Source organism: Arachis ipaensis, chromosome B06 (assembly GCF_000816755.2).
Source record: "Arachis ipaensis cultivar K30076 chromosome B06, Araip1.1, whole genome shotgun sequence".
Taxonomy (NCBI): domain Eukaryota; kingdom Viridiplantae; phylum Streptophyta; class Magnoliopsida; order Fabales; family Fabaceae; genus Arachis; species Arachis ipaensis.
The window spans coordinates 107221384-107233740 of NC_029790.2; the positions used below are offsets into that span (position 1 = coordinate 107221384).

The window sequence follows — 12357 nt, forward strand, 5'->3', positions numbered from 1 at the left end:
GCATTATATCTTTTCAAAAAAAAAATAAAAATTGAGAGAAATATTTTCCTTTCATAAATATGAGGATGAAAAAAATTGCAGATGTGAAATGAGAAGTAGGAGTACGGGTGACAAGTGACAACAATATACCTAAGAGTGAATTTTTGTCCTATTTGACTCTGCTCCACTCTACAATGACTTGTAAAAAGTGCATTCCATTTCTATTTACAAATAGTAAAAGTTGAATCCTAACTCGCTTTTATCCTACCTTACCTATCTGTCCGTATAATTATTAAAATCCAACAAATAAAATTAAATTTTAGGCTTAGTGATACCTGAGGAGTGTCAGTGTATTTATAGTGGTGAACTCATAACCACCGTTGGAGTAGTTCCACCATTTAAGGGGGAATAACCGTCCCTTTATCTTAGGAAAGTTGGGATATGGCTCCTGGAAGTGGGTGGAGAGATTTTAGGGGCAGTTACTCATTTGAGTGAGTGCTTATCTGCCAGCTAATCTTCGTTCCCGACTTCTTTAGAGCAAGTCGTGGCAAGAACCGACTTCGTAGGTCAGAGGTCGGCGTAGGGTGAGGCTCAATCCTTTAGATTGGGCCTTTCGTTTGGACCTGGGCCTTAGCGTTGGGCCAGGGTATGAACAGTGCCCCTACTCGAGCCCAATTTCTTTCAAGACTTGGGTTCGAGTATTCTACTCGGGGTCGTAGCCGACCTGTAGAGGAACCGATGTGATCATTTGGAACCGAAGTGACTTTTCGTGACTTTTGAATTTTCACAATCGCATCTAATCAAACGTCGCGTCCGTTAGAGGTTCGTGTATCTATACGTAGGGATTAATTACCTTGGTAACGATGCACCTATTATGACCGCTTCTACTTTTACCATTATGCCCCTAACGTGTTTATAAATACTTTCCCTCTCTTTCGTTGTTTCGTTTCTGCGAATTTTCAAACTTCCTCTCCTCTGTTCGGAAGAAATTCTTACTTGAAGGAATTCATCTTTCTCTGCCCCTATCCCTTTTCCAGGCGAAGATTAGTTTTTCTCTCTTCTCTTTTTATAAAGTGCTTCTATTTGCATACTTTTATTTTAGAGAGAGGAGTTGGCTTGTAGGCTTCTGTTTGATTCCAGGCCCCTTAGAGACCCTGTTTTTTATTCTTTTCCTTTTTTCCTTTGTAGGTTTTCACTAATCCTTTTTAGGAAAAAATGTCTTCCATAGAAATTCTGGCTCAGTGGGTGGATGTCACGGTTCTGGGGGAAGAACCTTTTGTTGATACCGATTTTATCATCAACCTTCGCACTCATCATAGGCTCTGTACCTCTGATGAGGATGAGCCAAAGTATGAACTGCTTGCCCCGGGTCCGGAAGACCGAGTTTGTTTCGGGAGGGCTTCTGAGGCAGCCCCTCATTTTTTCTATATGTATGAGAGTATGATCACTCGCCTGGGCGTTTTTCTGCCTTTTTCTGATTTTGAGATTGTTGTTTTACGTCATTGTCGTATTGCTCCTACCCAGCTTCACCCTAATTCCTGGGGTTTTCTGAAAATTTACCAGTTTGTTAGCCATGCTTTAGACTTTCCGACTTCTTTGAGGATTTTCTTTTTCCTTTTTCACATGACCAAGCCCTTTAGTGGGCAAAATAACAAACAGCAGTGGGTGTCTTTCCGAGCTATACAAGGTCAGAGAGTCTTCACCCTTTTCGATGAATCCTTCCATGACTTCAAAAATTATTTTTTCAAAGTTCAAGCCGTAGAGGGTCACCACCCCTTTTTTCCTGGATGAGAATCTTTCCCCTCACTTCCCTCTGTATTGGTTAGAGGCCTCCCCCTGTGAGAAATATAGTTTGGAAGATTTGGATGAGGTGGAGGCGGCCATTGTGGGGTTCCTCCGAGAAGTATGGGGGAGGGCCCCTATCTGGATACCAAAAAATTTTTCCAGGGGTCGCCGACCTTTGTCCAAAGACAACTAGGTAGTCTTTTATTTATCCTTGTTTCCGACTTGTTTTTACTGACTTGTTTTTCTGATTTTAACTACCTCATTGTTTTTTACAGAGATGGCAAAGAAGAATTCCAGGGAGTCTTACCAGCGAGTTCAGGAGGCCAAGGCGAGGTCCCGCGCCAGGGTCGGCGGCGCTAGGGCGGCTGGTTCTTCCCTTCCTTCCCCTCCCCTCTCTTCTCGCAATTTGGGGACCCCTACTCAACCCATTGTCATTTCTTCCTCATCTTCTTCTCTGCCGTCCCCTCCTCCCCGATCCTCCCCTGAGCCAGAAAAGAAGAAGCGCAAGACTTTAGAGTCTAGCTCTTCTTTTGAGGGTGAGGTCAAGGTGGATGCACCTCAATTCGTTCGGAAGTACATCTATCCCCATACCCGTATAGGTATGGATGATGTTTCTGTTCGGAACCACCTTACTATTCTGGCTCAGGAGAGTATCAGGGCGGCGGGGGTGTGCACGAAGTTCCTTGATATTTTTGAGAAGACCCCTCTTAGCTCTCTGGGTTCCTCCTCGAGGGTTGAGGAGTTGGAGGGGAGGCTTCTCTTATATCAGGAGCAGGAGAGGGGGCTGAGGGAGAAGGTCGCCAAATTGAAGGAGGAGAGGAATGGCTTCCAGGAGAGGGAAAGTAAGTTGTAGGCCCAATACAACATGGCGGAGGGCCTGAGGTTGAAGGCGCAGGAGAGTTATTCGAGCTTGTTCGAGGACCTCGTGGCGGTGAAGAAGGATTTGTTGAAAGCTCAGAATGCCTATACCGAGTTGGAGGACTCCATTGCTGATGGGGCCGAGGAAGCATGGAGGATCTTTAAGGAACAGGTCGGAGTTCTCGCTCCCGACCTGGATCTCTCTCCCTTGGATCTGGACAAGGTCTTCATTGACGGGGCTATAGTCTCTCCTCCCTCTCCCCAATATGTCACCGAGTCAGATTTAAAGACTCGGGAGCAGAGGATAATGGAGTCTCCTCCCCGACCAAAGGATGCTCCGAGTTCCTCGAAAGCTCCCGGAACCTCCACTCCGTCTCCTATGGATACTTCTCTCCCTAGTCCTGATGGCACTTCGACTACACTTCCTGACTCTGGTGCTGCTCCGACTACTCCTCTCGGCTCTGGTGGTGATGTTCTTTGAAAAAAATTGATTGTGGCTATTGGGGGCCCGGCTTGTGGGTCCCCTCTTTTTTAAACTATTTATTTTCCTAGTTTTGTAATGGTATTCTGCTGACATTTTCTCAGCCTTTTATGGCCATTAACAAAAAATACCCTTTTTTGGATAAGGGTTTAAGTTACCTCTGTCTGTTGTGTGCATGCTTTTCTGTCTTAGGCTTCGAAAAAAATCTTTTTTGATCTTTGCGTTTTAGAAACCTTTTCCTTGGCTGACTGCCCCTTCTCTTAAGTTTTCCTTTGGAACAGCCTTTGCCTTAGTGCTTTCGATAGGTTTTCTGGTCTCTTTTTGGTATTCCTTATACCCAATTTTTTGGATTTATTGAGCCTTTATGACTTAGATTATTTTTGCAATGCATTTTGTGGTTTCTCGATTTTCCGACTTGTAAGTCAGATACTTTCCAAATTTATCATGATCGACTTTTATAACCTCTTTACACCGACTTGTACCTCTTCGTTTTATCATGACGACCATCTAGGTCGGTTCATGGGATTTTCACGCTTTGTCAAGCTTAAGTCGGCGCGTTTCGTAGAAGGAAAAAAGCAAGAAGGAATTTATAAGAGATATCGTAAAAGATCTTTATTTATTTGGGAAGGTATTTTTACTGCTACTAAGGGTTTTTGATAGTCTATTTTCCCTTAGTCTCTACTGTGATGCCTCGTTAAAAACCCTTTCTTTAGAAAAAATCCTTTGATTTTTGGGAAAAAATCATGAAGTTGGGAAAAGAGTACATCAGGGAGTAGAGTTCACTTTTAACTATAGTACCTTTTCATATTACAAGCATGCCACGACCTTGGTAACTCGGTGCCGTTTAGGTCGGTCACCCTATAATAGCCTTTTCCTAAGACTTCCCTAATTTTGTATGGTCCCTTCCAATTAGCGGCGAGTTTTTCTTCCCCAGATTTGTTGACTCCAATGTTGTTCCTGATTAAGACTAAGTCGTCTGAGGTGAAACTCCTTCGAATGACTTTCTTGTTGTATCTGGCAGTCATTCTTTGCTTTAATGCCGCTTTTCTTATTTGGGCTTGCTCTCGGACTTCGGAGAGCAATTCAAGTTCCTCTTTGTGCCCCTGTATGTTCCCGACTTCATCATGGAGGATCACCCTTGGACTTTGTTCGTCGATTTCTACTGGTATCATGGCTTCTACACTATAGACAAGTCGAAAGGGTGTTTTCCCTGTGGCAGATTGTGGCGTCGTCTGGTAAGCCCATAACACTTGTGGGAGCTCTTCCGCCCAAGCTCCCTTTGCATCCTGCAGCCTTTTCTTTAAACCTACTAGTATGATTTTGTTAGCTGCCTCGGCTTGTCCGTTTGCTTGTGGATGTTCTACCGAGGTGAACTGGTGTTTGATTTTCATACTGGTTACCAAGCTTTTGAAAGTAGAGTCGGTGAATTGGGTTTCATTATCTGTGGTGATGGAATGAGGTATCCCATATCTTGTGATAATGTTTTTGTAGAGGAACCTCCGACTTTTCTGAGCCGTGATGGTGGCTAATTGCTCTGCTTCTATCCACTTCGTGAAGTAGTCTATTCCCACGATTAAGTATTTGACTTGTCCTGGGGCCTGGGAAAAAGATCCTAACAGATCCATCCCCCATTTTGCGAAGGGCCATGGAGAAGTTATACTGATTAGCTCCTCGGGAGGAGCCACGTGGAAATTTGCGTGCAGCTGGCATGGTTGGCACCTTTTCACGAATTCTGTGCATCCTTCTGCAAGGTCGGCCAATAGAACCCAGCTCGGATTATCTTTCTGGCAAGCGACCTGGCTCCGAGGTGGTTTCCACAGATCCCATCATGAACCTCCTCTAGTACTTCAGTCGTCCTTGAGGTCGGTACACACTTCAGCAATGGTGTTGATATTCCTCTTTTATAGAGGATATTTTTCACCAGAGTATAGTATTGTGTTTCCCTCCGAATTTTCTTGGCCTCTTTTTCCTCTTTGGGGAGGATGTCGAATTTTAGGTATTCTACCAAGGGATTCATCCATCCGAGGTTTAGCCCGGTTATCTCAAGGACATCTTGTTTGTCCTCTGTTTTCACCACAGAGGGTTCTTGGAGAGTTTCCTGGATCAAGCTTCTATTATTCCCTCCTGGTTTGGTGCTCGCTAACTTGGAGAGGGCGTCCGCGCTGCTATTGAGATCCCGAGTTATATGTTTGACCTCGGTTTCCACAAAGCGCCCGAGGTACTCCAGAGTTTTTTTCCAAGTATCTCTTCATGTTTGGGTCTTTGGCCTGATACTCTCTATTTATTTGGGAGGTCACCACTTGAGAGTCACTGAATATCAGTACTTTGGTGGCACCGACCTCTTCTGCCAGCTTTAGTCCTGCAATCAGGGCTTCATATTCCGCCTGATTATTAGAAGCTGGGAATTCAAATTTGAGGGAAACCTCTATATGTGTTCCCCCTTTATTAAATAGTATTATGCCTGCACCGCTTCTTGTCTTGTTTGAGGATCCATCTACGTATAGCTCCCACATAGTTGGTCTTTTCTCTTGTTCTCCCGCGTACTCTGCTATGAAGTCGGTGAGGCATTGGGCTTTGATTGCTGGTGTGGGGAAATCGTGATCGTTCATTCCTTGGTAACGGCACTGAAAACTTTATATGCACGTTCATAATCTTAGTTCTTTGTCACAACTTCGCACAACTAACCTGCAAGTGCACTGGGTCGTCCAAGTAATAAACCTTACGTGAGTAAGGGTCGATTCCACGGAGATTGTCGGCTTGAAGCAAGCTATGGTCACCTTGTAGATCTCAGTCAGGCGGATTTAAATGGTTATAGAGTTTTAATAATTAAAAGATAAATAAAACGTAAAATAGGATAGAGATACTTATGTAATTTCATTGGTGAGAATTTCAGATAAGCGTATAGAAATGCTTTTGTTCCTTCTAAACCTCTGCTTTCCTACTGTCTTCATCCAATCCTTCATACTCCTTTCCATGGCAAGCTATATGTAGGGCATCACCGTTGTCAATGGCTACTTCCCGTCCTCTCAGTAAAAATGGTCCAAAATACGCTGTCAACGCACGGCTAATCATCTGTCGGTTCTCGATCATACTGGAATAGGATTCAGTAATCCTTTTACGTCTGTCACTACACCCAGCACTCGCGAGTTTGAAGCTCGTCACAGCCATCCCTTCCCATATCCTACTCGGAATACCACAGACAAGGTTTAGACTTTCCGGATCTCAAGAATGGCCGCCAATAATTCTAGCCTATACCACGAAGACTCTGATCGTAAATCAGGAGGCTAAGAGATACACATTCAAGCTTGCTTTCATGTAGAACGGAAGTGTTTGTCAGGCACGCATTCATGAGTGAGAATGATGATGAGCGTCATATAATCATCACATTCATCATGTTCTTGGGTGCGAATGAATATCTTAGAGAAGAAATAGGCTTGAATTGAATAGAAAAACAATAGTACTTTGTATTAATTCATGAGGAACAGCAGAGCTCCACACCTTAATCTATGGTGTGTAGAAACTCTACCGTTGAAAATACACAAGTGATAAGGTCCAGGCATGGCCGAATGGCCAGCCTCCATGATCTAAGAACTAAACGTCCAGAGATGTAAATATACTTGTAAAAATTTCTATTTATACTAAACTAGTTACTAGGGTTTACAGAAATGAGTAAATGATGCAGAAATTCACTTCCGGGCCCACTTGGTGTGTGCTTAGGCTGAGCATTGAAGCTTTCACGTGTAGAGGTCTTTCTTGGAGTTAAAAGCCAGTTTGTAACCTATTTCTGGCGTTTAACTCTGCTTTGCAACCTGTTTCTGGCGTTTAACTCCAGAATAGGACAGAGAGCTGGCGTTGAACGCCATTTTGCGTCATCTAAACTCGGGAAAAGTATGGACTATTATATATTGCTGAAAAGCCCTGGATGTCTACTTTCTAACGCAATTAAGAGCGCGCCATTTGGACTCCTGTAGCTCCAGAAAATCTACTTTGAGTGTAGGGAGGTCAGAATCCAACAGCATCTGCAGTCCTTCTTCAACCTCTGAATCTGATTTTTGCTCAAGTCCCTCAATTTCAGCTAGAAATTACTTGAAATCACAGAAAAACACACAAACTCATAGTAAAGTCCAGAACTGTAAATTTTATTTAAAAACTAATAAAAATATACTAAAAACTAACTAAATCATACTAAAAACTATGTAAAAACACTGCCAAAAAAGCGTATAAATTATCCGCTCATGAATTGCTATTCGAGTTTCATACTTCAGGTCGAACTCGGAGAGCTCTATTGCCCATTGAACCATTCTCCCTGCAACATCCGTCTTTTGGAGGATTTGCTTCATGGGTTGGTTCGTTTGGACTCTTATTGTATGGGCTTGGAAGTAAGGTCGTAGCCTTCGAGAGGCTATTACTAAGGAGTAGGCAAACTTCTCGAGTTTGTGGTACCTCAGCTCAGGGCCTTGTAGAACCTTACTGGTGAAGTATATGGGATGTTGCCCGACCTCATCTTCTCGTATCAGCGTTGATGCCACAACTTTGTCTGCTACGGACAAGTATAGAACGAGCTCTTCCCCAACTAGAGGTCGGGTTAGGACTGGAGGTTGGCTCAAGAACCTTTTGAACTCCTGGAATGCTTCTTCGCATTCTGGAGTCCATTCAAACTGACATCCCTTTCTCAGTAGAGAGAATAGTGGAAGAGATCTTAGTGCTGATCCTGCCAGGAACCTGGAGAGGGCTGCAAGTCGGCCATTCAATTGTTGAACCTCTCTTAAGCAAGTCGGCCTTTTCATTTCCAGGATAGCTTTGCACTTGTCGGGATTTGCTTCGATCCCCCTTTGCGTCAGCATAAACCCTAGGAATTTTTCAGCCTCAACCGCGAAGGCACACTTTGCGGGATTTAGCCTCATCCCGTGTAACCTTATGGTGTCGAAGACTTGCGAGAGGTCTGTCAAGAGGTCGGCTTCTTCCCTAGTTTTTACTAGCATGTCATCTACGTAGACTTCCATTAAGTTCCCGAGGTGGGGAGCGAACACCTTGTTCATCAGCCTTTGGTATGTGACCCTTGCGTTTTTTAATCCAAAAGGCATGACCACGTAGCAATAGTTGGCTCTAGGCGTGATGAATGATATTTTCTCTTGGTCCGGCTTGTACATCGGGATTTGGTTGCATCCCGAGTAGGCATCCATGAACGATAAGTATTGATATCCCGAGCTAGAGTCCACTAGAGCATCAATGCTTGGGAGTGGATAAGGGTCTTTGGGACACGCCTTATTCAGGTCGGTATAGTCGACGCACATCCTCCACTTGTCGTTTTGCTTTTTGACTAGCACTACGTTTGCTAGCCATGTTGGATACTCAACTTCTCTGATGAAGCCGGCTTCCCGAAGTGCTTATACCTGCTCCTCCACCGCTTGAGCTCGTTCTGGGCCAAGCTTACGCCTTCGCTGTTGTACAGGTCGTGACCCTGGATATACTGAGAGCCTGTGGGACATGAGCTCGGGATCTATCCCTGGCATGTCGGAAGCTTTCCAGGCAAAGAGGTCAGAATTGTCTCTTAAGAGCTTGGTCAACCTTTTCTTTAAGACTTCCTCTAGGCTGGCCCTTATGTTGGTGTTTTTCCATTCCTCTTTGCCGACCTGTATTTCCTCAGTTTTTCCTCCTGGCTGTGGTCGCAGCTCTTCTTTGGCTCTCGTACCACCGAGCTCTATGGTGTGGACTTCTTTGCCTTTTTCCCTCAAGTTCAGGCTTTCATTGTAGCATTTCTTGCCAATTTCTGATCTCCCCATACTATTGTTATCCCCGCAGGTGTCGGGAATTTCATGCAAAGATGAAGGATAGACACCACCGCTCCGAGTCGATTTAGGGTAGCTCTGCCTATTAGGGCATTATATGCTGACTCTACGTCGATGACTATAAAGTCTATGCTCAGAGTTTTGGATTTTTCTCCCTTTCCGAAGGTAGTGTGGATGGGTAGAAATTCTAGTGGTTTTATCGGCGTGTCGCCTAGTCCGTACAAGGTATCGGGATAGGCTCTTAACTCCCTTTCATCCAACCCTAGTTTGTCGAACACGGGCTTGAAAAGGATGTCTGCTGAACTCCCTTGATCTACTAGGATTCTATGGAGGTGGGCATTCGCTAGGATCATGGTGATCACCACTGGATCATCGTGATCACCACTGGATCATCATGTCCAGGGATTACTCCCTGCCCATCCTCCTTTGTAAACGAGATAGTCGGGAGATTGGGGGCTTCACTCCCGACCTAGTAAACTCGCTTGAGGTGTCTCTTGCGAGAGGACTTGGTGAGTTCCCCTCCCGCGAATCCGTCTGAGATCATATGTATATGTCTCTCAGGAGTTTGCGGTGGTGGGTCTCTTCTGTCCTCATCATCTCGCTTTCTTTTCCCATGACTTTCCGATCTTTCCATGAGATATCTATCAAGTCGGCCTTCTCTAGCCAACTTTTCTATCACATTTTTTAGGTCGTAACAGTCGTTTGTTGAGTGGCCATATATCTTGTGGTACTCGCAATAGTCACCGCGGTTCCCTCCCTTTTTGTTTTTGATGGGTCTGGGAGGCGGCAGTCTTTCAGTGTCGCAGATTTCTCTGTATACATCCACTACGGAGACTTTTAGAGGAGTATAGGAGTGATATCTCCTCGGCCTATCGGGACCGACCTCCTCTTTTTTCTTGGGGTCCCTCTCCCTCTCTTTTATTGAGGGAGGGTGCCCCGGTCGCCAACTCGGCTCTCGTAATCTGGCATTCTCCTCCATATTGATGTACTTTTCAACTCTCTCTTGTACATCATTTAAGGAGGTGGGGTGCCTTTTTGATATGGACTGCGAAAAAGGGCCTTCTCTAAGTCCATTTACTAGCCCCATAATGACTGCCTCAGTGGGCAGGTCTTGAATCTCCAAGCATGCTTTGTTGAACCTTTCTATATAGTCCCGTAGAGGTTCTCCGACCTCCTGCTTTATTCTCAGGAGGCTCGGTGCATGCTTTACTTTATCCTTCTGGATGGAGAACCTCATCAAGAACTTTTTCGAGAGGTCCTCAAAGTTGGTGACCGACCTTGGAGGGAGGCTATCGAACCACTTCATCGCCGCTTTCGATAGGGTGTCGGGAAAGTTTTGCAGCGCGTTGCATCAGAAGCGTCATCCAGATACATCCGACTTTTAAAATTGCTTAAATGATGCTTCGGATCCGTGGTTCCATCATAGAGGTTCATATCAGGGCTTTTGAAGTTTCTTGGAACTTTTGCCCTCATTATGTCCTCACTAAATGGGTCCTCCCCTCCTAGGGGCGACTCTTCTCGATCGCCGCGGGAGTTCCAACCTCTGAGGGGGGATTCTAGTTTTAAGAGTTTTTCCTCTAACTCTTCGTCTCGCCATCTCCTCCCTTAGATTCCTCTCTGCCTCCCTTTGTCGTTCCAGCTGTTCCAAACGATCTTGGTGGCCATGGACTAGTCCCATTAGTTCGGTCGCATGGGGTGGTCCATCCTTTCCTGATTCGCGCCCTCCGAGGAGTTCATCTTTGGATTTTTTAACCCAGAGGTGCCTTCCCTATGTTGGTCATTGGTTCCTTGGTGATGGGTTAAATCTGCGTCATTGTTTCCAGTATCCAGATTCTCTTGTTCGGAATCTGACGCTACATGACCATCTTCAGGTAATATATCCGCCATTACTGGCTGATCTCTCGGTTCCCCGGCAACTGCGCCAATGTTACGATGGGTAACCGGAGATTATTGGGTTGGATTAGTTGGGTTGACCCAATCGTCTGAGGAAGGAAGCCTTTGAGCAGGTTTGCAATCCAGGGCCTCCGTCCGACTTGTGTGTGAGAGAATTGGAGGTGGTACCTGCAAGAACACTCCGATGCCTAAGTCAGCAAGGGAGCAAAACATGTCTAGAGAGTATTGGGCTTAGTGATACCTGAGGAGTGTTAGTGTATTTATAGTGGTGAACGCATAACCACCGTTGGAGTAGTTCCACCATTTAAGGGGGAATAACCGTCCCTTTATCTTAGGGAAGTTAGGATATGGCTCCTGGAAGTGGGTGGAGAGATTTTAGGGGCAGTTACTCATTTGAGTGAGTGCTTATCTGCCAGCTAATCTTCGTTCCCGACTTCTTTAGAGCAAGTCGTGGCAAGAACCGACTTCGTAGGTCAGAGGTCGGCGTAGGATGAGGCTCAATCCTTTGGATTGGGCCTTTCGTTTGGACCTGGGCCTTAGCGTTGGGCCAGGGTATGAACAAATACAATATCGAAATTAATAATCATTTCATTAATTCTTTTACGTATTATATATATTTATATATATTAGAGTAAAGTGATAATTAAATCTCTAAAAAGTTTGAATTCGAACTAATTAATCTTTAAAAAAAATACCAATTTGGTCTTTCACAATAGCAAACATGAATACATGATGTCCTTCTATCAATATATCACAAAAAACTTACCTGTGGTGTTACTTACTATGACATATTTGATCGTCATCTAGATAACTTTTGAAACAAAACTTTACCTGTTTTAGTAGGATTCATAATAAATAAAAAGCAAATAATAAAGGTTATATGAAGACTCAAAAGATAATAAATGATTCACGGTTCAAAACTACATCTTTTTCATTTTCATGTGGCAACAACGAAACACGCACTATTGTAGATAGCGAAATACGTGGACAACTCTATTTCGTTTCGCACTATCCATGACGAAAGGACATATATGTCCATCGTAGAGAACCTAATTAATATTTTTTTTTTCAAGGACTAATTAATCTGAAGTCAAAATCCAAAGATCTAATTGTCACTTTACTCTATATATTATACTGAGACGGATATTTCCTAAATCCATCCCACCAAAAACCTGCCTTGCACCTACCCGTCCCAACCGGTAAGGACAGGTGAGTACCAGTAGATTTGGGTTGTGTTGCCATCATATGAAGAATTTAGATTCTCTAAATTGTGAATTTTTACTTTAAAAAATAAAATGTAATTTTTTACCATTAAATAGTTTCTCTCTCATATTTACTCTTAGTCCCACTTATAAAATAGATGGTGTGATCTCTCACACTTTATTCTCTAAAATAAAATTTAAAATTTAGAGAATTTAAATCCTATGTGCGAGGTCGTCCTGTCTCCCATACTCCCATCCATATACGAAGCTTATCCGCAGGCAGAGCCAGACACAACCTCTCAATCAAAAAATTATAATTTACGTCAGATGGAGACAAATATCGTATCATCTCATATCAGTGGCCAAATAA

At 44.0% G+C, this 12357-nt stretch overlaps 1 protein-coding gene across 1 annotated transcript in view; it reads right to left on the bottom strand.

The window, feature by feature from the left end:
* The window catches only part of LOC107647204 (cationic amino acid transporter 4, vacuolar), a 10114-nt gene extending 8560 nt beyond the window's left edge, over positions 1 to 1554 (bottom strand). The window contains exon 1 of the mRNA XM_016351316.1: positions 1540 to 1554. Coding sequence (XP_016206802.1) covers positions 1540 to 1554 — 15 coding nt within the window. The remainder of the gene's footprint in view (positions 1 to 1539) is intronic.